At 46.3% G+C, this 24,282-nt stretch overlaps 1 protein-coding gene across 2 annotated transcripts; it reads right to left on the bottom strand.

Moving 5' to 3' along the window:
• Window positions 1-7,595: 7,595 nt before the first annotated feature.
• Spindoc (spindlin interactor and repressor of chromatin binding) lies at window positions 7,596-23,096 on the bottom strand. Of its 2 annotated transcripts, none has more exons than XM_057779094.1 (6): window positions 22,722-23,096; window positions 15,208-15,537; window positions 14,983-15,132; window positions 14,739-14,864; window positions 14,388-14,588; window positions 7,596-8,378 (listed from the first exon to the last, which is right to left on the bottom strand). In XM_057779094.1, the coding sequence occupies exons 1-6, from the start codon at window positions 22,849-22,851 to the stop codon at window positions 8,167-8,169; spliced, it is 1,149 nt and encodes a 382-aa protein (XP_057635077.1). In that variant the 5' UTR covers window positions 22,852-23,096; the 3' UTR covers window positions 7,596-8,166. The 2 variants fall into 2 exon arrangements, with proteins under 2 accessions (XP_057635077.1, XP_057635078.1); XM_057779095.1 differs by having other exon boundaries at window positions 8,178-8,340.
• Between the last annotated feature and the right edge of the window lie 1,186 nt (window positions 23,097-24,282).

Genomic DNA, 24,282 nt, shown 5'->3' with positions numbered 1-24,282 from the left:
TTTTTGAAACAGGGTTTCTCCATGTAGCCCTGGTTGTCCTAGAACTCCCTCTGTAGACCAGGCTGGCCCTCCCAAGTGCTGGGATTAAAGGCATGCTCCACCTTGCCCAACTGATAGATACATTTTTTTAAAGAATAAAAAGGGGGGTTCAGGAGAGATGGCTCAATGGTTAAGGGTGAAGAGTACTCAGTGCTCCTGGAATCAGTTCGCAGCACCCACATGACTACTCCTGTGACTCTACCAGGGGTGCTGGTACCTTCTTCTGACCTCTAGATGCACTAAGCACATGCACAGTGCTCATAAGAAAATAACAACAAAACACTCATACACACAAACTCTTTTTTATTTTTTATTTTTTTTTTGGTTTTTCGAGACAGGGTTTCTCTGTGGTTTTGGAGCCTGTCCTGGAACTAGCTCTTGTAGACCAGGCTGGTCTCGAACTCACAGAGATCCGCCTGCCTCTGCCTCCCGAGTGCTGGGATTAAAGGCACACAAACTCTTTTTAAATAAAGTGTTATAATGATGATTTACTGAAGCGTCTGAATCTCTCAGAGATACAAACTTCCAGATGAAATGATGAACGGAGTATGCCTTAAAATAATTTGAAGAGTCACACTAGACCAGTTTAGAGGTCTATCCACAGTGGATGTCTAAAGAAACTAGTTGGGTACAGTGGCTCAGTGAAGGTAATCCTAGCACTTGGAATCCTGAGGCAGGACAGTCACATGGTGGAGGCCAGCATGGACTAGATAGCAAGTTCCAGGCTATCCTGTGCTACACAAGAGTTCCAGGAGGACAATCTCAGCTACAGACAAGAAGATGTCACAATAAACCCTAACGTGATTTATTTAACCATTTATTATAAAATAAAATTTGGGGACAAATTTTAAAGATAAAAACCTGAGACAATCGCCAAGCGACCACGACACACAACACTGTTCACTTCCCAGCTGGAAAGGGCCCTCGTGACCTTCCAGCTCCATCTCCTCTCCCCGTAGGCCTCTGTACCCGCCCAGCAGGTCCAGTTATTCCAGGGTCTGAGGGGGCGCTACCTGAAAGAACATGGGCGAGAGAGAGAATTGGAGACCAAGCAAAATTCTCTTGTCAAAGTCTCCGTTTATTTTTTTTTTTTTTTTTTTTTTTTTTTTGGTTTTTTCGAGACAGGGTTTCTCTGTGGTTTTGGAGCCTGTCCTGGAACTAGCTCTTGTAGACCAGGCTGGTCTCGAACTCACAGAGATCCGCCTGCCTCTGCCTCCCGAGTGCTGGAAAGTCTCCGTTTATTGAAGCAAGCTTTAGTCTTAAATACTCCTCAGTGAGAAACTCGGGCAGGGCAAACTGGGGAAGGGGGAAGGGAGAAGGGGGAAGGGATTTGGCAGCTTGGCAGTTGCAAGGTCAGTGGCTAGAACACCTGCTGTTAGCGATAAGCAGCAAGCAATGAAGACACTCTGTTGGTGCTTTCCAGAGCTTGAGTCTCCAAGGTCAGCGCATAATGTTTTGGTTAACTTTAAGTTTTCTGTCTTAAGGTTTTTACTTCAAGGCCCTGTGAGAAAGGCGAAGCCTGAAATGGCTCCTGACAGGCCTCTCTTTCCCAAGTCCATCAGGGATCTCCATGATCCATTCGGACCAGTTGAGTATTAACCCTGCCTCCTGAACCAACTTCTGACTCCATTGGACATTGTACAACAGACAAATTCCCATAACATTTCCCCCTTACTATCTAATTAAAAAGGAAAGGTTCTAACTCTAACATAGCAAAACTATATACAATAAGAATAATTATCACCAAGTGGTGGTGATACACACCTTTAATCCCAGCACTCGGGAGGTAGAGGCAGGCAGATCTCTGTGAGTTTGAGGCCAGCCTGATTTACAGAGTGAGTTTCACAGGACAGGCTCCAAAGCTACACAGAGAAACCTCATCTTGAAAAAAACCATAGTAATAGTAGTAGTAGTGGTAATAATTATCAAGTATTGTCCAAATAGAAAGGAAAGGTATTAACTTTAACAAAACGAAACTATATTCAACAAGAACAATTATCAAATAAGAAATACATTCGCAATGTCCAGTTCATTTGTATTTGGCAAATTAAAGAACATACTCCATCAGCTGTCCTCTCCTAAAGAGTCAAGCGCTTCCTACCTAATTACTTTCTTCTACCATGATTAGGGGAACTGTGACTGTAGTTATCTAGTCTTCGGTTCCACCAAAGACTTGAGAAGGACAGACTATTACCTGAGGAAATAGGAAGTGCAGAGCAAGCATCTTCCAAAAAAGAGAAATGACAGACACAGCTGGCTGCCTGGACAGTCACCCAAGTTTATTTGTAATGTTAGAGCATCCATCTTTGGCCTACATATCTAGAATATCTGGCAGACTTTTCTGTGAAGAAGGAAATTTTGAAGGACTGTCACCCTGTCTTGGCAAAGTTTGGCAGTCATTTCTTTTGAATCCTGCTTTGAATAGCATACTGTCAACCATCGAGGTAAGGGCAGTTTCTTGCCAAAATGGCTAGCTTTTACCACAAAGAATGTAAACTCCTATATAGAGGTTCTTTGATGTCTATCCTCCTTTAATGAAGTAAATTGGTGCTGCTGGGAGCAGATGCATCTCATTGTCTCGAAAAACCAAAAAAAAAAAAAAAAAAGGAAGAATTTTAAAGAGTCAAAATAAAATAAGTCCAAGGGCTATGAGATTAGTGACAATAGTCTCTAGACTTTGGTTTTCTTCTGTCCCATACCAAGTGCCTCTTCTGCTATGAGACAAAGGCTTAGCCTGTTGGAAGTGTGCTGCACCATTCGGCAAATTTACTCCTTTTCTTGGGAAATTCTTTGGATGATTCTGTCTTCTTCAGATGCTTCATTTGTCCAAAGGTCTTCAGATTCCTTAGTTGAATGCTTTTATTCTCCTGGAATGATAAAAACAAATCCCTGCCCAACCTTAACTTTGGGGAGTTTTCCTTGTTGCCAGGTAAATTGCCACAGTTCGATGAACTATCGCCTCTCCTAATCAAAGGGTCTCTTATGTTTCAATCAAATAGTTATCAATTTTGATGTATCCATAGCTTTTCTTTTCCAGTGGAAACAAAAGGAAAACCTCTTCCCCAATGTAACACATATCCTGGTTTCCAATTTGAGGTCAATTCATCTTTGAAGTATACAAGCTAACTTAGTTCAGCATTTATTTTTCTATTATCTAATGTCTCTCTGCAGCTGTTTGTTACCTTTTCATTAGTATTTAAACATTTTAAAGTTAATAAAGAATTGTGCAATCTGTCTCTGGGGTCTTTATTACGACTTTCTGTTTATTAAGCGTTTTTTGAGGTATGATCAGCCTGTTCTATTACTGTTTGTCCTGTACAATTGTGTGCTATATCTGTAATATGTTTAGGGCTGGAGAGATGGCTCAGTGGTTAAGAGCATTGCCTGCTCTACCAAAGGTCATGAGTTCAATTCCCAGCAACCACATGATGGCTCACAACCATCTGTAATGAGGTCTGGTGCCCTCTTCTGGCCTGCAGACATACATACAGACAGACTATTGTATACATAATAAATAAATAAATATTTAAAAAAAAAATCTGTAATATGTTTATGTTGTAAAATGTAAAAAACTGTTTCATTTTACTGGACATATACTGGAGCACTGTCTTAACTTGCAAAGGTATCCCCATAATGGCCATAACCTCTAATAAATGTGTGATTACAGAATCAGCCTTTTCAGAACTCAAAGCTTATCCATTAAAATCCTGAATATGTATCTATGGTATGGTGCACAGAGTTTTAATTTTCCAAACTCTACAAAATGAAATATCCATTTCTCCATTCAAGGTGGGTGACTTTTCCCCTCTGCCGACCTCCTATGGCTAATTACAAACCTACACTTCTGCAAGTTACAACTTTCCTGCCATTTACTTGTGCATCACTCACTTTCATTAGATTCCAGGCTCTGTGACTCTAAAGAAATAAAATACTATTTAGGGGCTGAAGGCACTTCTTACTGGGCAAGAGCGCTGACTGACTCTTCCAGAATTCAACCTCCAGAGTTCACAACACTTTTTAACTCCAGATGTCATGTCCTCAGGCACCAACTATGCATGCGATACAAAAACATACATGGAAACAAAACACTCATACACATAAATATATATATACATATATCTATATCTATCTATCTATCTATATATATATATATATATATATATATATATATATATATATATATATAGACAGACAGACAGACAGACAGACAGACAGATAGGCTGGGCAGTGGTGGTGCACGCCTTTAATCCTAGCACTTGGGAGGCAGAGGCAGGCGGATCCTTTTGAGTTCAAGGCCAACCTGGTCTACAGTTTTGGAGCCAGGATAGGCTCCAAAGCTCATACCTGTGACCTCAGCAGTGGAGGCTGATGGTACAAGTTTGAGGCCAGGCTGGTCTACCTATGGAACTCCCTAGGGCTCAGAGCTGAGTAAAGGCAGAGACAAAATAGCTTAGCTGAGGGCCGCTGGGGCAGATAGGGGACTGGAGCTGTAAATCAGAGCTGGAGGCTCCAGGGGCTCTGACTAGGTCCTCACCGCTCTCTCCATTTTTCTCTGGAAGCCCACTTGCTAGCAAGGCAGCACATCCCGAGTCTGGTAGGACACACTGCCATGGTGTTCAAATTCCTGGTAGCATACTCTGTAATAATAAACTCAGCAAACTAAGTACAAGTTTCCTGGGGTTAATGTGAGACCTCATAGCCAATTTCAAAATTTTATGTGTATGTATGCCATGCATGCAGTTGCCCATGGAGGTCCCCTTAGAGCTGGGGCCACCCAGGCAACTGTGAGTCCTTTGAGGTGGGTACTGAGATCCAAACTCAGGTCGTATAGAAGAGCACCAAGCGCCTAAAGTCAGAGTCATCTCTCCAGCTCTACTTGTTTTCAATTTTTAAAAATTACTTTTATTTATGTGTCTGTGTGTGCATGTCTGTGTGCACAGAGACCAAGAGTGTCAGATCCCCTAGAGCCGGGGTTATGGGCACAGTGCACCCCTGGATATGGGTGCTTTTGTACAAGAGCAGCAAACACTCTTAACCATGAACCAAGCCATCCCTTACCTTGGTGATTTGTTTTTTGCTTTTATTTTGTCAAAGTGTCTTACTACACAGACCTGGATGGTCTGGAACTCTATAAACCAGGCTAGTGTCTGAACTCAAGTGAACTGCCTATCTCTCTGCCTCCTAAGTTCTGGAATTACAGGTGTATACCACAATACCTCTGTCCGAGCACAGGTGCACAAGTGCAGTGGTTCTTGAATGCCAGGCACACGGAGCTCAGGACCACTTCCAGAAGTCTCCTTCCACTATGAGTTCTGGGAAGGGAAGGAGCTTGGGTCATTAGGTTTGCATGGCGTGTGCCATCTGACCAGGCTTTCCATATCAAATTAACCATCTGAGGGGGCTCTGGGAACTCTCAATTTGAAGCTAGTTGATTATAAGACAACTCAAAGACCCTCATCCTGAAGGGTCAGTGTTAATACTTTTTTTTTTTTAACTGTCTTAAGTTTAGTGTTAAGAGTGGGCATGGTGGAGAATACCTACAATCCCAGCACCTGGGAGGATATGGAGGCTGATCATCGGTTTGAAACAGCCAGAATATCTAAAAAGAACAAAAATAAACAAAACCCAAAAAGAACTGAGTCAGTCATTGGCTGTATGAGAAAAAGGTCACACAGAATGCACACCTAGAGACCAAGATAGCATCTGACAGACGTTTATTGAGCACCTATGTACCAGGTCCCTATGCGGGGCACCAAAAATATCAAATCAATGTCCCTGCTCCAGAGTTCACAGGCTAGGAGAAACCAGGATCATACTGCAACAAATGGGCTTTTCGGTCATCATTTCACAACACAATCTTTGACACGTTTCCTCAATACTTTGTGATAGCCACGATGTCTTTAAAAGGAAGTTGGCATAAATGTAAAGTCATACAATTGTTGGGACAGAAACTACCTACAACTCCAACCTGGTACGTTCAGAGATGGGGAGCATTATTGTTAGGGAGCAAACAAATTGTGTCAATCTGCAGAAACACATACAGACCCAGGAGTCCTGTGGCCTGTCTCATACATGGCTGAGGCATTCTGGACATGAGGTACCCTGAAACTTTGCTATCTCTACTTTATGCTTGTCTCAGCCTGTCCTGGACAAGGACCCTCTACATTCCTAGGCTCCTTCTGAGAACATCATCAGATGGTTTAAAAGGGCCAATCCCATTAGTCCGGTGTGAGATCTAGCACAGCCTGACTCTCTCCACTTGAAACGTCTTCCTTGCAGTCGGGCGGTGGTGGCGCATGCCTTTAATCCCAGCACTTGGGAGGCAGAGGCAGGTGGATCTCTGTGAGTTCGAGACCAGCCTGGTCTACAAGAGCTAGTTCCAGGACAGGCTCCAAAACCACAGAGAAACCCTGTCTCGAAAAAACAAAACAAAAACAAACAAAGCCACAGAGAAACCCTGTCTCGAAAAACCAAAAAAAAAAAAAAAAAAAAAAAAAAAGTCTTCCTTTTTCTCCCTAGGTCTGTAATTTCCTGGAACAGCCAGTCAGCAGTGTGGGGTGGCCCCAGTTCACGAAATACCTGCTGGGGATTCTGAACAGGACCATGGAACCTAGGATTTTGGATTAAGCAACCTGGAAGGTTCATTTTGCCCCAAGGGCAAGAGCCCACAGATTAGGCCTGTATAAGGATAGCTCGAGAGCCCAAAATCTGCAGAGATCCGAGGCAGACTTGTGTTGAGGCTGGGGGCTAAGGGTGAGTTGTGTAGCGGAGAGTATAGAACTACAAGAAAGCAGGTATGTGCTACCTTCTCCTCACAGGAGAGATGTCTGTGCAGGCTGGCTAGGATTAGGCTCCAATAACATTTATTTTATTTTATTTTAATTTTAAGACAGCGTTTTGCTGGGAGCCGATTCGAGTGGCCGCCATTACAAGATGGCGCTTGGCCCCGGCCTCGCTTGCTGGACAGCTCCATATTAGGCAATGCAGTGGAACCGTGCCTCTCGCATGTGCAGTGACGATGATGTGCTTAGGGCCAATCCCGTGGCCAGGAGCATCGGCAGGCGCATCGGCCAATCCAGGCACGACTCGTTCCCTTACCCCCTATATAAGCAGCCGCCGTTTGGCGCTCGGGGCCCCTCGCTTCCACTTTCCCTTCAACCAAGAGGCTCCAATAAAGCGTGATTTGGGAAGAATCCTCGTCTGGTGATCGTCTTTTCCTGCTGGTCAGGGAGTTCGCCGCAGCGTTTCTCTGTGTAACAGCTTTGGCTGTCCAGGAACTCACTTTGTAGACCAGTCTAGCTTTGAACTCATGCTTGGACAGAGGTCTACCAGGTGGGTCAAATAAAGAAAATGTGTTAATGGAGAGAAGTAAGGTGTCTCTCAGTTGACTGACACCAAATTAGAACAGTTCCAGAGGCCCAAGCAAGCTCTGTTCTGGGCTCAAGGCTCCCTTGCCCGGGACAGGGGTCTCTGGCTCCAACTTAGGATGACCTTTCAATTTTCCTGACCCTCAAATTGCTCCCTTTTCCCAATGATGGCCCAGACAGAACTTTTAATTAAAAAAAAAATAATTTATTGTCAACAAAGGCAATATATACAACTGGATAAAAGATGCAACAGAACAATAGGAGAAGGGGTGGTAAAGGGAGCCCTCGGCAGGGATGAGGCGGTTAAGAGGTAATGGAGGTCTCCTCCTGAAGGAGCCAGAAGTGGGGGAGGAGAGGTGTCCCCCGAGGTAGTGGGACTCAGTTCAAACCCCATCATGACCACCTCTGCATAAGGCACTGTGCCAGGGGAGAATGGTGGGAGCTGACAGGAAGGAGGTGTGGGGTCAGAGGGTGAGTCAGCGAAGGATTGGGGAAGGTGTTCTCCACAGGCCCAATGCCGTATCACCCAATAGCCTAAGCCACCTCTGCCTCATTCAGGACTGTCCAGGGGCAGGCATTTTGTACTGTCCCACTGTGACAGTGATGTCACTTCTCCTTCCACATTTTCCTGGCACCTGGTTTTAAAACTCAATCAGGTGGCTGAGCTGGGCAGATCTGAGATTTAAGCCAAAGGGGGATACTGCCTCCTCTCTCCCACCTTTCCTTCCTCCCACTCCTCCCTCCCCAGGAAAGTAAAAACTCATACCCCATTTCCCGCCTCTGGTTGTCCCTTAACAGTGGCACTGGACTCTGACAGAACGGTGGGCCAGTCTGGATTGTCACCTGTTCCCACCCCCTTGGTACCCTGGGGATGCTTGGACCAGTCCTGTAAGAGGCGGACGGCTGGTGGCTCCTCCATCCTAACACGAATAACCTGGAGATCCAGTGTCCCACGAAGCCCCGGAGGGGGAGCTGGGAAGGGATGGGAGCAGAGAGTACAGTCAGGGCCTTCCAATGGTCCCCAAAACTGCAAACCAGACTACCAGGGTTTCCCATTTCTACAGCCCACAGTCTTGTCCTGGGGTAAGTCCAGGAAAAAGCATAAAGCTGACTCTTGATTGACCAGCAATGACTAGTCTCACAGCCCTTAGGCACAGGGCAAGCATAGAATACAGCTTTCTCCTTGTGTACTTGGCATCTGGGTTCACAATGCCGTGATGCTGCTCCCCAGCTCCTAACTTCCAAGACTGCACACAGAAGTGATATGCTGAGAAACACATCCACTGACTCCACGGAGTATGGGAGTAACATGGCAGAGCACATCACAGACACCCTGGGTTAATGCTTCAGCTTTGCTCTGCAGCGTTCATCCAGGCTCCACATTCCCAGAGTTGACAGGTGTCACACAGTCAGGTGTCTTGGCATGAGGGTACTGGGAATAGCAAGGCCAAGCCTCCAGATAAGACAGGTAGAACAACAAAAAAATGTTCTTGACTTGGACCCACACACATGATATTATATGGCTTAGCAATCTCAGCTCTTGAGAGACAGAGGCAGACCAACCAAGAGGTCAAGGTCATTTCCAAATCCTACTGTATGAGACTGCCCTGCTCCACAAAAGCTGGGCACATGCCTTGCCTATAATACCAGCATTTGGGAGGCAGAGGCAGGTGGATCTTAGTTCAAGGCCAGCCTGATCTACAGTGTGAATTGCAGGACAGTCAGGATACACAGAAAAACCAAAACAAACAAACAAAAAAAAAGTCAAACAGGAAATGGTAATCAAACTGTGCTAATTATGTACTTAAACATATCCAGTAAATTTTCTTCCTCCCAGGAATTCTTTTCTGTATAATTAAAGCAGGTTATGATTTTGCTGATTTTTGCTTGAGTTTAAAATTATGCACATGAGCATATAAGCTAGGCCTGGTGGCCCACAACTTTAATCCAAGCACTCAGGAGGTAGAGGCAGGTGGATCTCCGTGAATTTGAGGCCAGCCAGCCTACACTACAGTGAGTTCTGTGACAGCCAGGTCTATGTATAAACTCTATTTAAAAAACAAAAAGGAGCTGAGAAAACAGCAAGCTCAGTGGTGGAGCATGAAAACTCTAAGCCCTGGGTTCAATTCACATACAAAGAGATTCATCAAACCAGTGTGGACCACACACATGCTCATAACCCCAGCCTATAGGAAGATCATAACCCAAAGTTCAAGGCCTACCTGAGCAACTGAATGAGACTCTGTCTCACAATAAAGAATAAACAGAGCTGGGGCATTAGTTCAGTGGCAGAACACTAAGGTGAGCTGAGCATCTTATCAGGAGGAAGCAGACATTTCTTCATATCTCCGCAGGAAAAGTTAAGGCAACATTAGGTCAGAGTAGTGGTAGTTGACAGAAGAGTAAACTGAGGTTTGCAGATGGACTCATGTGGGGTTGAGAGACAGAAGAGAATAACTAGCTGATGGTTTGGCGACAGCAAACCAAAGGTAGCAGTTTACTAGAGAAAGGGAAGCATCTCCCCACAACCCCACCCCCAGGTTTCTCTGCGTAGGTCTGGCTGCCCTCGAACTCAGATATCCAATTGCCTCTGCTTTTCAAATAATGGGGTTAAAGGTGTGCCCAACCTCAAGAGAATGGTGTCTGAAAGAAAACTTTTCTGAGGTAAGAAACCCTGTATCCAAAATAAATAAATAAATAAATAAATAAATAAATAAAATTCTGTTGGGATTTTTGTTTTGGTTGAGATAACGTCTTGTTATGTAGCCTTGGCTGCCCTGGAACTTGCAGATCAGACTGGTCACAAACTCCACAAAGTCACTGCAATCTGCTGCCTCTGCCTCTTGGGTGCTAGAGTTTGTTTTGTTTTTTGAGACAGGATCTCACTATATATCCTCTGCTGACAACTTTAATAGACCAAGTAGAGGTAATGCCTGGCTACCAGTAGAGAGTGTGGAACCAAAAGGAGAGAGGGCCATGCTGGAACCACACACGTCATTTCCTAGATACACATAAACAGTGTTGCACCTGAAGTATTATGACCCCTGGGACCATCATGGGGCTAACAAGCTTACATTCTAGAATGGGGACAACAGACAATAATATGATGTGTTACCAACTGTAGGACATGAGAAATGCCAGGTATGATGACTTGTATCTGTAAACCTGGCACTTGGGAAGAAGAGGATGAAGGTCTACAAGGTTATATAGTCTGTTTCAGATTAACTCAAAGGATGGAAATGGAGGTCAGACTGTGGTCTTTAACTTTATGGCAGTCAACAGGTGTTGGTAAAGAAAAAGCTTCAGTTTGTTATGGATAAAATCTGAGCCCAGAAACTCCAGAGACAGAGGCAAGAGGCAGCTGAAAGCAAACACTCCATCTTGGGAATAAATGGACATAGTCAGAAGGATGAAGGGGTCAGGAAAAGAGAAATAGCAGCTTTGTGTGAGATGACAGAAGATTTAGAAGAGATGATTGCCAAAGAGGAGAAAACCCATGGCTCCTGCAATGGGAGAAGAAGAGGTAATCCCTGCTAGGGGCTTCCCCTGAGAGGAGAGGAGATAGACTTGGAAGGGCTTGCATAACAATATCCTTGGAGATAGAAACATTCTATCCTGCAGGGAAGCCACTTAAGCAGGAAGGTAAACAACTCAGAAAACCTTCAGGAAGTCCTGGAAACTGATCAGATTCACTAAGCCCCTCCCTGCAAGAGTAAACAATGAAAGCTGAGCATCCTCAGGAGAGAAGTAAAGCTGAGCTGTAAAACAGACTGCCAGACAGGTGGAGAGTCAATGAAGAGGAGAAAAGCTGCCTGAGGCCAGACCCCTTGCCTGGAGAAGCAGAAACCAACTCTACCTGGAAGAGGTTTGGCCCAAATGAGCCACCTGGAAAGGACATCTTCAACCTGTTGAACTGTCTGGAAGCAGACAGTGTGCTCCAGGTTCAGTTTTGAAAGTAACATGTCAATCATGCTGGAGTGGGCTCTGATGACACAGCGATCTGAGTCATTTCTGCTCCTGTAAGTAACCCCTCATTCATATGCCTATAAATAAACCCAATAAAACTCACTGGTTAACCAAATTGAACATCAGTGGTCTCTGTATTTTGGTATGTAGCTTGCAACACCCCAAGAAAAGTTGTCACACAACAGGGCCGAGTACCAAGCTCGCAGCGAGATGTCTGAATGGGCCTGGTGGAAGGACAACAAGCTCTAGCCTGCTGGGTGAGAGGCCCTAGCCAAGAAACTTTACTTGTCCAGGGTCTAGCTTCCATCCCTTAACCCTTTACTTTTGTACTGTTGAGGATAAAAATCTTTGTAGGATTTTGCAGCAGTTTATGCTTATAATCTTAGCCTGCGGGGGCTGAGGCAGGAAAATTGAGAGATTAAGGCCAGCCTAGGCTACTGGAAAAAAAATAAAACCAAAAAAACCCAAAACAGAAAGCAGAAACAAAAACCAAACTAGTGCTGGGGAAATGATTAGTAGATTTTTATAGCACTGGCTATTTTTTTTTTTTTTTTTTTTTGGTTTTTAGAGACAGGGTTTCTCTGTGGTTTTGGAGCCTGACCTGGAACTAGCTCTTGTAGACCAGGCTGATCTCAGCACTGGCTATTCTTGCAAAGGACTTAAGTTCAAAACCCAGCATCTACATGGTAGCTCACAACCATCTATAACTTTGCAGGAGATTAAAAACCTTCTTCTGGCCTCAGCAAGTCCCAGGCACGCAGGTGATGTACAAACGTACATGCAGCCCAAACAACACTACACATTGGGATTTTAGACGCAAGCTAAACAAGTATTCCACACTAGCAACCCAACCTTCCTTATTTTCTGGTTTTTCATCACAATAACTATTATTATTGGGAGGAGAGCTATAGATGATGTGAGGCTGCATGTGTCTGAGTAGGCTGGAGGACAACTTTTAGAGTTGGTGCTCTCCTATAGTGGAATCTGGGCATCAAACTCAGGTCATCTGGTTTCTACAAGTTTTTTATCCTCCGAGCTGCCTCTCCAGCCCCTCCCTGGCTTTTCTTTTGACATGTGGTCAGTACAGGCTGACATCAGGCACCTGAGTTCAAAAGCAGTATCTGGGACTAAAGGTGTGCACCATTACAATGCTTGATTCAGTTTCCCCTCAATAAAACAAAATCGTAAGGCTTCCTTCCCATGCTCTACTTTCATGAGCAAGACATAAGGAAAAGATCAGAACTTAGTTAAGGGTCCAGGAGCTGGAGACTCCTCAAGTCTTAACCTGAGTTAAGCACTCACTCTTCCAAGAGACAAGGAGGTAAAGGACCAAATGGTGGAAACAGAAGTTCAGTAAAGCAAAGCCTGATGGGATAGAGACCAGAACCCTAAAGCAACAGAAAGCAAGCTGGGAGCTACTAAGTCTGCTGATGTGAGTTCACTCTCAGGCCCCACACGGTGAAGGAGAAAACAGACTCCTACAGGTTGTCCTCTGACCTCTCTGTACCATGCCATGTGCCCTCCCATGAGTAAAATAAACAATTTAAAAAAGCTTAAGCAAACAAACAAAAGGAAGGAAGGGAGGGAGGAAGGGAAGGCAAGTTAGGAGAATTGATGATCAGTGGTGATCAGCTTCCTGGGTCAGCACTTGGGAAGCAGAGGCAGCAGGATAAAGAATTAAATGCCAACCTTGGCTAAATAGTTTTGAGGCCAGCCTGGGCTATAGACTGTTTCAAAAGAAAAAAAAAAAAAAAAAAAAACCCAAACAAAAACATAACAAAAGCCAGGCATTGTACTTTTTTTGGTTTTAGCTTTTATGTTTTGACTTTGTAACCTAGGTTGACCTCCAACCTGCAGCAATTTTCCTTGTTAAGTCTCAAACAAATGGCTGAGGTGCCTATTTATCAAAGTGGACATGGCCACCAGGTTTTCCCAGTATCCTCCAGTCCCTACCTGTTACAGGGTATGGTTGGCATATCCCATCCTCTACCCCTGAATTCTCTACCCCAGGGGCTGGGCTGTTATTCCCCCAGCTGTCTCACTTCCCAACCATTTCTGTTACCCCTCCCTTATTACCTTCTCTTCTTTGGCTGCTGCACCTGGTTCTCCTCTCTCCTCCCCACCTCTCATCGCATGGTTGAGGGGCTAGTTCACTCGGGACTTTTCCAAATGCCTCTCGCTCTGCTCTCCCTATTATCTACAATAAACTTTTTCCTCCACCATACCCAGGAGGAGCAGACACTCCCTTTCTTTTCTTTTTTTTTTTAATATTTATTATGTATACAATAGTCTGTGTGTATGCCTGAAGGCCAGAAGAGGACAACAGACCTCATTACAGATGGTTGTGAGCCACCATGTGGTTGCCGGGAATTGAACTCAGGACCTTTGGAAGAGCAGGCAATGCTCTTAACCGCTGAGCCATCTCTCCAGCCCCTCTCTGTAGCTTCTTGGAGCCTGTCTTGGAACTCTTATAGACCGGGCTGGTCTCAAATTTACAGAGATTCGCCTGCCTCTGCCTCCCGAGTGCTGGGATTAAAGGCATGCACCACCTTTTTATTTATTTCATTCACTCCTGTCTCAGATTTCCAAGTGTTGGATTATGCTTGGTTTATAAGGAAACAAACGAATTACATACAAAAGCTCCTCAGTCAGTTTGACAGGTTATAAACACATGCTGTCAAAGTTCACTAAGCTTGCTGGACTATGGAGTACCTATCTGATGTTCATCACCTGTCTATGGTGCTCCACACCTGTTTAAATGGCTGAGTATCTTACGGGGCTCCAGCTGCAACTAGCTTCATGGATGAAGTTGGGCACCAAGCTTTCGGAGGCCTAGTACAACCTAATGACCACCCTAAGAGATGCTCAGCACAGGGGCCAGTTTCCTCAGTATTCAAATCCCCCTGTCCTTGGCCTTCTCTTGGGGGCCTAAACATTGAGCACCTCCACCCTGGGCTCTGGCTGGGATCTAGGGACTCAGCTTCCTTGACAGCCCCTCCCCCCAGGAGGGCTCACCTGAAGAGGGACTTTCTGGCTGAGGCAGGCCCTCTGCTGCTCCTTTGCTGACTTTAGAAGGGTCCTTACTGTCTGTGGTCCTGAGCTGCGTGTGGGAGAAGAGCTGGAGTACAAAGCCAGGAGGGAAGCTGCCATCAGTGAAGTGTCGGACTTCGGCTGGTGCTGAGAACGTCTCTGTGGGAGACTCAGGAGATGGGGGGTCTGGAAGAAGGCCAGGAAGAACTGTGAGTAGAGGAGGCAAGAACCCAAAGCCTTAAGCTTCAGCTGAACTGCATGCAGGTGTCCTTTGCCTGTCCACGTCCTCATTGACTTCATGCTATAGCCAGGCCCAGCACCCCTAGATCCCCTCACCTGGGTCAGGGTCCAGGTTTTTGGTTATATGCCTGCTTCTTTTCTTCCTAGGAGGCTCCTCCTCAGAGGACTCCTTCCATCTCTGACCACGGGCCCTTTTATTTCCTGGCTCTGTGACAGGGGCAACTGCAAAAGGAAAAACCTTAGCACTTTAAGGCTACTATGCCTGAACTTTGTGACCTCAGGCTCCTGAGAACACATGCCCACCCGAGCCCATAGAATAGGGTCTCCTCTGTTGACTGACCAGGTAGTTCAAGAGGGCGGAGTCCTCTGGGCCGGAGTCTCTTAGGGAGGGATGGGTTGTCCTCGGAGTCCAAGAGGACCACGATCTCTGCTGGCATCCTGGCAGGGTCCGGGTTGGAGTTGGGGTCTGGATGGCCATCCTGGCCTGACTCTGAGGGGGCAAAAGCCCACTGAGCTCTAGGGCCCCTACAGACCCCACTTTTCCCTCAGCCCTCACCCTCACTACCTAGGCTGGGCAGGGATGGCTGGTCAACTTGGATGTCTTGCAGAAGGGCCACCCCTTCGCTCCAGGCTTCCAAGATGTTGTTCTTTTCAGAGGGACTCAGGTCCAGGGTATGCGGATGCTGCTCCAGGATGTGTGTGCGAGCAGTATCTGCTGATGGGGACCGGATCTCAGCCCCACACACCATGCACAGTGCCCGTCCACTGCCTCCTGGGCTGTTCCCCACCAGGAACTCCTGTTCCCATGACACTTGCTGCTTGGGCTCCTCACAGCCTTCGACACCTGCTTCCAGCAGGTTAGGCCTAGGTGGCGGCGTCTTTTCCTGTTGGGTTACTGCAGAAAGGGGAAAGTGCTGTGAAGATGCCAGGAGCACATCTGTGTGGGGTGGGTGAGGGGTTCCTGTGCAGTGCTCCACCTCCGCACCAGATCCCAACAGAGCAGCATGAGACACACAGCCAGGGAACCTGGTATTGCACCTTCTTTTACATTATCTCACATCTAGTCATGAGTCCCATTCCGTACGTTTCTGGGGCTACCAGGCACCCTATGTCTGCCTTGACCTCCCTGATCACCTGGCAGATAACACTCCAGTGAGATTTCCAGGTTTCCTCACCCACTAGTCAACTGTACCCATATCTGATGTGTAGATCACAAAGCATACTTCAGTCTCAAATAGTCCAAGCTGACCTCAAGTTTCCTATGTAGCTAAAGATAACTTTCCACCTCCTTAGTGCAGCATGCACCACCATGCCTGTTATTTATTTATTTATTTATTTATTTATTTATTTATTTTGGTTTTTCGAGACAGGGTTTCTCGTGGTTTTGGAGCCTGTCCTGGAGCTAGCTCTTATAGACCAGGCTGGTCTCGAACTCACAGCGATCCGCCTGCCTCTGCCTCCCGAGTGCTGGGATTAAAGGCGTGCGCCACCACCGCCCGGCCATGCCTGTTATTTAAAGTGTTAGCGATCAAACCTAGGGCTCCATGCATGCTAGGCAAGTATTCTACCCACTGAGATATAGCTCTAGCCTTCTCCCTTTAAAGTATTAATTTATGTATGTATAATAGGGGGACACATGTGCCAAGGAGTACACGTGGAGGCCCGAGGACAACCCTGTGGGATGACGTTCTATCCTTCCACCTTTATATGGATTCCGGCAACACAACTGAGGGACACGCTTAGTTAACCAGGCTGGCCTTGAACATGCAATTCTCCCGTCTTGGCCTCCTGAATAGGTAGATTTATAGGGTTTTACAACCAGATTCGGTGTTTTAGTTCTTCTAGTTTGATTTTTGTGTTGTGTTATGTTATGATAAACACCAAAATCAAAGCAACTTGGAAAAGAAAGGGATTACAGGTTACGGCATATCACAAAAAAAGCCAAAGTAGGAAGGATTCAAGGTAGGAGTTTAAAAGAATAATGTTCCTATATCCAAGACAGCTTCAAAGCTGCTGGTTGAGATAGTCCAGCCTCTCAAACTACTCCAGCCAAGATCAAACAATTATACCAACTTTGTCAAGGTTCCTCCAAAGACAACAAGGCCCACAGAAGTCTAGAGAATGATGCCCACATTTCCAAAATATCGGTTATGAATGTTTGTTATTATTTAAGGGGGTTGGTTACAAATTTTATTGGTTATAGTATTTTAAAAAAGGTTAAACAAAGGAATTAAATTAAAAGATATCTTCCTAAGGGAAAAAGAGGAATATGATATAGGAAGGATGGGAAAAGGGCAGATTACTGAATCTAAATAAGAAAACAAACCCTATTTATCTCAAAATATTTTTAGGTTTTGGTTTATTGACACAAATAAAATTATTTTTCCTATACTATATATATGTATGTTTCTACTCTTGTTTGGGGTATTGTGCTTATGCAACTCATTTAAAAATGTAATGTATAATTCAAAAATAACAGACTAATAGTCATCTATAATAGTGAAACTTACATTCATGTTAGGTATGTTTTCAAGGGTCATGCACAGATATATTTAGGGAGATGGTCTTCAAACACTTCAAAGACCTACAGAATATGGCATTTAATGTTTAACAACTTAAAGCTTTTCATGACAGTGAGACACATCTGCTCCTGACAGCACCAATCTACTTCAGAGAAGATAATGGGCATTGAAAAAAAACAAAAAACCACCATTATGGAGTCTATTTTTATTATGGCAAAGTTAGCCATATGGGCCAAGAAACTGCCCATGCCTCAATTGCTGACAGTATACTGTCCAAACTGGACCAGCAAGACCCAAAAGAAAGCAACTGTCAAACTTGGCTAAGACATTGTATAAAGTCCCTCAAATTTCCCTACCTCACAGGAAAAGAAATTGTCAGTTTTGGAAGGCTTATAGGCCAGAGCTGGATACCCCAATGTTACAGAAGAACTTAGGGTAACGGGGCGGGCAGCCAGATGTCCTGTTGTTAGGTAACATTTCACCCCTCTGGGGTCTCTGACAGAGTTGATGACTAGACAGTCATAGTTAAAGTTTTCCATAAGTTATAATAAAATGTAAATTAGGTATAAAACTTGAGTCACAAAGATAAGATAAATAATAGAGTATTTTCTCTAAATTTGACAAATACAAATGGGCTGGATATTGTAACTGTAATTCTTATTGTTTTGTTAGTTTTACTATGTCAAGGTTAAAACCTTTTTTTTTTAAAAAATATTTATTTATTTATTATGTATACAATATTCTGTGTGTCTGCAGCCAGAAGAGGGCATCAGATCTCATTTCAGATGGTTGTGAGCCACCATGTGGTTGCTGGGAATTGAACTCAGGACCTTTGGAAGAGCAGGCAGTGCTCTTAACCTCTGAGCCATCTCTCCAGCCCTTAAAACCTTTTTAATAAGACAAAAAAGGAACATGCTGTGGAATAATCCTTCTGTACACTGTGGATATGTATTATTCTCACTGGTTAATAAAGAACTGACTGGCTAGTAGCCAGGCAGGAAGTATAGGCAGGACAACCAAACTAAGGATACTGGGATGAAGAAGGATGGAGTCAGAGGAGTAGTGACCACACAGAGAGAGAAGCTTGCTGCTTAAGCGCTGCAAACTCCATTGTGACGGGGATTTTACACACTTACATACACACACACACACACAAAGCTTAGACAAAAGGAAGCCTATCTGGGCTAAGGAAGGACCAAACTATCCGCCAGGTGTCGCGGTTGTGTGTGTGTGTGTGTATATGGGTGGGGAATAGTCATTTATTAAGGGGTAAACTCACAAATCAGAATCCTCTGCTTGACCGGTTGAACCATGTGATCCAAAGGAGCGGCTGGCGGCAAAAGAGCAAGGGAAAGGAGAACAAAAGGAAGCATGCCCGATTCGCTTCCACGAATATACTATAGTATATGAAGCCAAGTCCCAATAGGCCAGTAATTACAAGCTGCAATACTTCCTACAGTACCTCTTTCCTGGTGGCACCAGGATCAACCACAGTAATATATATTCTTTTTTGAGGGTGAGGATGCTAAATTTGGTCATTTTATTGTTATTAAAAGAACTGGCATGCAGGGAACGGCTACCCTGCTTGTTTCTCTATAGGCTGAAGACTCATTCAGCATCAGCCTGGTACTCTTCTGCCAAGTGTCTGTGATTCCTGGGTACTGTAACTGTCTCTGTATTAACTGGATTCCTTCATTTACCTTGGGCTTTAGGAAAAGGTAACATCTAGAATAGTCTAGGTCCCAGAACTTTTCTCCCATGTGACAGGATACCCTAGTTTCAACTGGCCTTCTTCCCCCCCCATTCTCCTAAACCAGGTCTTTGTGATGGTCACCAACCCAAACAGCAATTCTTTTTTTTTTTGGTTTTTCGAGACAGGGTTTCTCTGTGGTTTTGGAGCCTATCCTGGAACTAGCTCTTGTAGACCAGGCTGGTCTCGAACTCACAGAGATCCACCTGCCTCTGCCTCCCGAGTGCTGGGATTAAAGGCGTGCATCACCACCACCCGGCCCAAACAGCAATTCTTTTACTCAATCGCCTTCCATCTTGACTTTTACCACTCACAGGCATTTAGGGCACTGCTTGTCCTCCTTGAGTCTCTTACTTAGCTTGCCTGTTCCTACTTACATCACTCAACCTTCTTCAGAAGCTGCAACCTACCAGGTGACTACGCCACTCCCCCCTGCTTTTTTTCCTCCAGAGCACAGCACAACATAGCACCAGCCCTTGATAGATTTCTCTTTATGTCTACACCTCAAGAACAACAGTATGAGGTATCAAAGACAAGGGACTGGCTGCCTCAGTCCTTTTGACCCCATTTGGCCTCCTCCTCTGGGTGATTCTCACCTGTTGCCTGCTGACAACTCCTGTATTTTATTTATTTCGGCATTATTGGAGACTTATTGTAGGGTTGCATACTTGTACTTGTTATTTAGCAAATGTGCTACCAACGAGCTCTATATTCTATATCCAGCTATTTTTTTTTAAACTTTTTGAGACAAGTCCAGGATGTTCAAGTATTCGTGATCCTCCTGCCTGCATCAGCCTCTTGAGTAGCTCAGATTACAAGCTTGATTATCTAACCTGGCAACTCATATACCCATGGGACAAGAATTCTAGGTGTAGCCGGGTGGTGGTGGCGCACGCCTTTAATCCCAGTACTCAGGAGGCAGAGGCTGGCGGATCTCTGTGAGTTCGAGACCAGCCTGGTCTACAAGAACTAGTTCCAGGACAGGCTCCAAAGCCACAGAGAAACCCTGTCTCAAACCCCCCCCCCCCAAAAAAAAAAAAAAAGAATTCTAGGTGTAGATATCCAAATGCTTAGTTAATCACTCTGCTAGAACCTCTAAGAGATACTGTGAATGTAACCATATTCAAAGACCTAACCTAATCTTCCAACAAGTCTACACCTCAGCCGTGTCTGTCTCAGTAAACTGATAATCCTCCCACTTTCAGAGAACAAAATTGTGGGTGGTTTGAATGAGAATGGCCCAAAAGACTCACGTATAAGAATGCTTGATCCAGTTAGTGGAACAGTGATGGAGGAAGGTCATTGGTTAAAAAATAAAGAAACCACTTGGCCCTCATAGGTTAGAACATAGGTGGGTGGAGTAAACAGAACAGAATGCTGGGAGGAAGAGGAAGTGAGCTCAGACTCGATAGCTCTCCTCTCTGGGGCAGATACAATGACGCTCCAACCCAGGACGGATGTAGGCTAGAATCTTCCCGGTAAGCGCACCTTGGGGTGCTACACACATTATTAGAAATGGGCTAGTCCAGGTGCGAGAGTTAGCCGAGAAGAGGCTAGATATAATGGGCCAAGCAGTGTTTAAAAGAATACAGTTTGTGTGTTGTTATTTCGGGGCATAAGCTAGCCAGGCGACCAGGAGCTGGGGCCGCTGGAACACAACCCGCAGCTCCTACTACAGAACAGTCTAGGAAGGATCAGGAGGTGTGGCATTCCTTGTTAGAGGTGCTGGGTCACTGGGGGTGGGGCTTCAAATACTCTATGCATTCCCAGTTAGCACATTATGCTCTTTGTCTCAGGGTCTCCCAGGTAAGCTCCTATGTACTCTCTCTGCCTTGTGCTTGTGGATCAGGTATAAGCTCTCAGATACTGCCCCAGCACCATGCTTTCCTGCCTGCATGGATTCTAAGTTTCTAATTAAGTTCCCTCCACCAGCTTTCCTGTGTAACCTGGCTATCCTGGAACTCGCTCTATAGATCAGGATAGCCTTGAATTCATTCAGAGATCTGCCAGTCTATCCTCTGCCTCCCAAGTGCTGGGTATATGCCAACAAGTCCCACAAACAAGTTGTCTTGTGTTTATCACAAATGAAAAGTCACTAAGACAAAACAAAAACAAACCAAACTAAGCTCCCTTTTCTTTATAAAAACACTGTTTCACTATAGCTCTAGTTGGCCTGCAACTCACTAGGTAGACTAGATGACCTGAAACTCGGTGGTTGGCCTGCCTCTGCTCCTGAGTGATAGAATTAAAGGGGTGCACCACGCTGAGCCCAAACAACAAAACTTTAAACTCATCTACTTTCTTTCTTCCTTCTGTTCTTTTTTCCTAACCACTTGACAGGAACAAAATTCTTACTATACCCTGACTTTTCTATTCCACTTTCGTGTTCCCTAAAAAAACTGATTGCTGGGCCAGGGAGATGGCTGGACTGGTAAAAGCTCTTGCTGCCAGACCCTTATGAGCAAATTCAATCCCACATGGTGGAAGAATTGACTCTCAAAAGTTGTCCTGACCTCTTCATGCATGCTGTGACACACAAACCAAGTAAAAAAAGAACTTATTGCCAGCTAACACACTATAGTTCAATTTTCCTGTTGGCTGCCACCGGGATGTATTTTCCAGAGCAGGATTTCATTGACCCTGCTCACCACTGAAACAACGCTTGGCATATAGTTGCCCAGTAAATAAATATAGTTGAATGAATGAACCTCTGTAGATGTCTATTTCCTTCTAACAGTGATGAGGCCACCCTGGCAGGGACATTGAATGGATTAACAGCGCGCCTTTGACAATAGCAGAGCAAGCACTCCATAGACTAGCACAAGCAGAAAATAACCTGCAACCTGCGTGATGCAAACACTGAGAGGAATGTGCCCTTTATTTCTCGAATTTTCTAATCCTCCCTTCTTGAAAAGGGAGGGGCGCAGAAATCCTCAAGAAGCAGGACTACGGACTTAGTTCTCAATCGCTTTTGGGCACTGTCTTACTTAAGGGAAACAGGCATTCCACCATAAGAAAATATTTGCAATTTCATGACTGCATTTAAACTACAACAATGACTGATAGCCTTGCACAAAGGTAGTTCTTTGTTTTCTCCTCTGGACCAAAGAAGCAGGGGAAGAGAAATGGAGAAGGGGAGGGGTGAGCGAGTTATTTCCAATTGTCCCTCAAATATCTCCTTTGGTGACTAATCTCCATGTAGATGGCTTAGTACTACCCCCCAAGCAAGTCCCACTTTTCTCAAACTGGGTGCTGCTTGCAGTGCCATTCAACGACGGGGTTCTGGAACTGACACCTGTGGCTCCTGCGAGAGAAGGCCTGGGGATGGGGTCGGGCGGGCTCTACTAGGCAGGGCTTTTAAAATGCTCCTCTCGGGAGTTTAGCAGTCGCGCTAGCCTTCGCCCCCGTTATCGCTTCGGCGACCAGCCTGGGGCCTAGAGGCCTGGTCGCCCCTCGGCCTACGACGCAGTCAGGCCGAAACGGGGAGACGGCAGCGGCGCACAAACTACGGTCCTGGGAATCCGGCCTCTAAGCTGGGCCCGAGAGGGCACAAGGAACCGGAAGACACGAAGCGCTCATTTGGTGTGGATGGAAGCCTCCAGACCCTGAGCGGGGGAGGGGAGCGGAGGGAGGGGGCTCCGAGAGGCCTGGGATTCCAAACCCCGGTGGGGGAGGAGCGAGGGCGCGCGCCCGCCGTGGACTCCACCGGGAAGGGCCCGGACCGCGCCTGGGGACCAGGGAATGGGAACCGGTGGCCGAGCCCCTTGTCGCCATGCGGAAGTGAGGTTCACTCCCTCCCCCCCTTACCTCGGAGCATCGGCTCGGGCCGCGGGATCACGGCAACCACCACGGCCTCCTCGTCGTCCTCTCCTTCCTCACACTTGAGCGTCACCTCGAAGCAGTCGAGCGCCGCGGCTCCTTCTGCTCTGAGGGCCATGGTGAGGCGGAGAAGGGCGACCCGATAGCGGAGGACGGGCGCGCAGGCCTCGGCGCGCCGCCTCTGGCGGCGGCCTCCCGCCCCGGACCACGCAGGGCCCGCGGACCGTCTAGTTCACCCTCCCGCTGCCCACCCGGCCTCCCGGCCAGCCACGGCCTTCAGCTCGTCACGACCCCGGGCGGGGAGGGCTCGATCCGGGGCCCCCGACCCCGCCGCTCCCTTTTATGGAGGCTCATTGTCAGCGTCCGTCCGGCAGCCCCGCCTCCTGTCCCAGATAGCCAATCACGTGAGGTCCCGCCCCTTGCTCCGCCCCAGGCACGCGCCGGCCAGAACCCGGACGGCGTGCGGACTTGCTGGGTGCTCCTGGTCGCCTAGAGGCCTGGAGTCGCCCTCGGGAGGGGTGTCCGCAGTCGTGGGGACCCAGCAGGGCAGCCCCACCAGCCGCTGGCGAACAGGACGCTGCGGGGCGGCTCGTCTCGCTTGATGGCTTTCCCTCGACTAGCCGCTTGGAAGGCATCCCAACGAAAAAAGAGCGGCAGGGGTGTTGGAAGGACCTCGGCTCAGAATCCTTCAGACAGCATCTCTTCTAATTTCCTTTGCGCCTTGTTTCTTTTTACTAGTTAATACGCTCGCGGGGTGCGGGGGGGGGGGAATCATTTTGGATCCTCCTAAACAAAGATTCTAGATGATGAAGAGGACTGGAGTGGCGTGTGGGCGTGTGTAAACCCCCTCCCAGTGAAAATCATTTCCGCGTTTTAAAAAACGTGAGTCCAGTGAGTGTGGCCTTTTCCCAGGACACAGAAAATCCCTTGGGAACCTCCAAGACCGGGATGCGGTTGCCATGGCACTGCTGCCTGGCATTCGTGCTCTGAGTGGAGGCTGTTACAATGAATGCTTACTCGGCTACGGAACAGCCCATCATCCTCCTCCCCAGCCCTCACCAACACCCCCTTCCCCCTCCCACTAGATTTCAGCTGAAAAACAGTAAAAATGTCTGGCTCTAAAAATTCCGATTTAAAACTAAAATCAGCCTAGAAACAGTAATCCAGGATGATCTAGAAGACTAGATTTCAATATTTTTTGTGTGTACTGTATCACCAGTCTTCATTTTGTTGAGATAATGAGTCGCTTTGTCGTCAGCCTGGCCTGGAGCTTCTGTAACCCTAGTAACCTTGGAACTGTTCCCCATCCCTCAGTTTCCCTATTGTTAGGATCAAAGTGTCCTGGCAGGGTGGTGGTGGTACACACCTTTAATTCCAGCACTCCCAAGGCAGAGACAGGTGGATCTCTGGAGTTGGAAGGCCAGCCTGGTATACAGAGTGAGCTCCAGAACAGCCAGAAGTCTCAAAAGATAAAACAAGAAACTTAGTGAAGTCTAAGACTGCATGGAGATCCTGTCTCAAAAAACAAAGCAAGCTAAAGAGATGGCGC

Source organism: Chionomys nivalis, chromosome 8 (assembly GCF_950005125.1).
Source record: "Chionomys nivalis chromosome 8, mChiNiv1.1, whole genome shotgun sequence".
Lineage (NCBI taxonomy): Eukaryota > Metazoa > Chordata > Mammalia > Rodentia > Cricetidae > Chionomys > Chionomys nivalis.
The sequence above is the reverse complement of the archived record's forward strand: the minus strand, read 5'-3'. Positions and strand labels throughout refer to the sequence as shown.

Bases quoted from the DNA above. Each gene is read 5' to 3' on its own strand.
- Spindoc (XM_057779094.1), bottom strand. From the start codon at position 22,851: ATGGCCCTCAGAGCAGAAGGAGCCGCGGCGCTCGACTGCTTCGAGGTG. The intron at 14,865-14,982 runs GTCAGTCAACAG...TTCCTTTTGCAG, and splicing joins CCGCCCTCTTGAACTACCTG to TTGCCCCTGTCACAGAGCCA. The intron at 14,589-14,738 runs GTGAGGGGATCT...GCCTTCTTCCAG, and splicing joins AAACCTGGACCCTGACCCAG to ACCCCCCATCTCCTGAGTCT.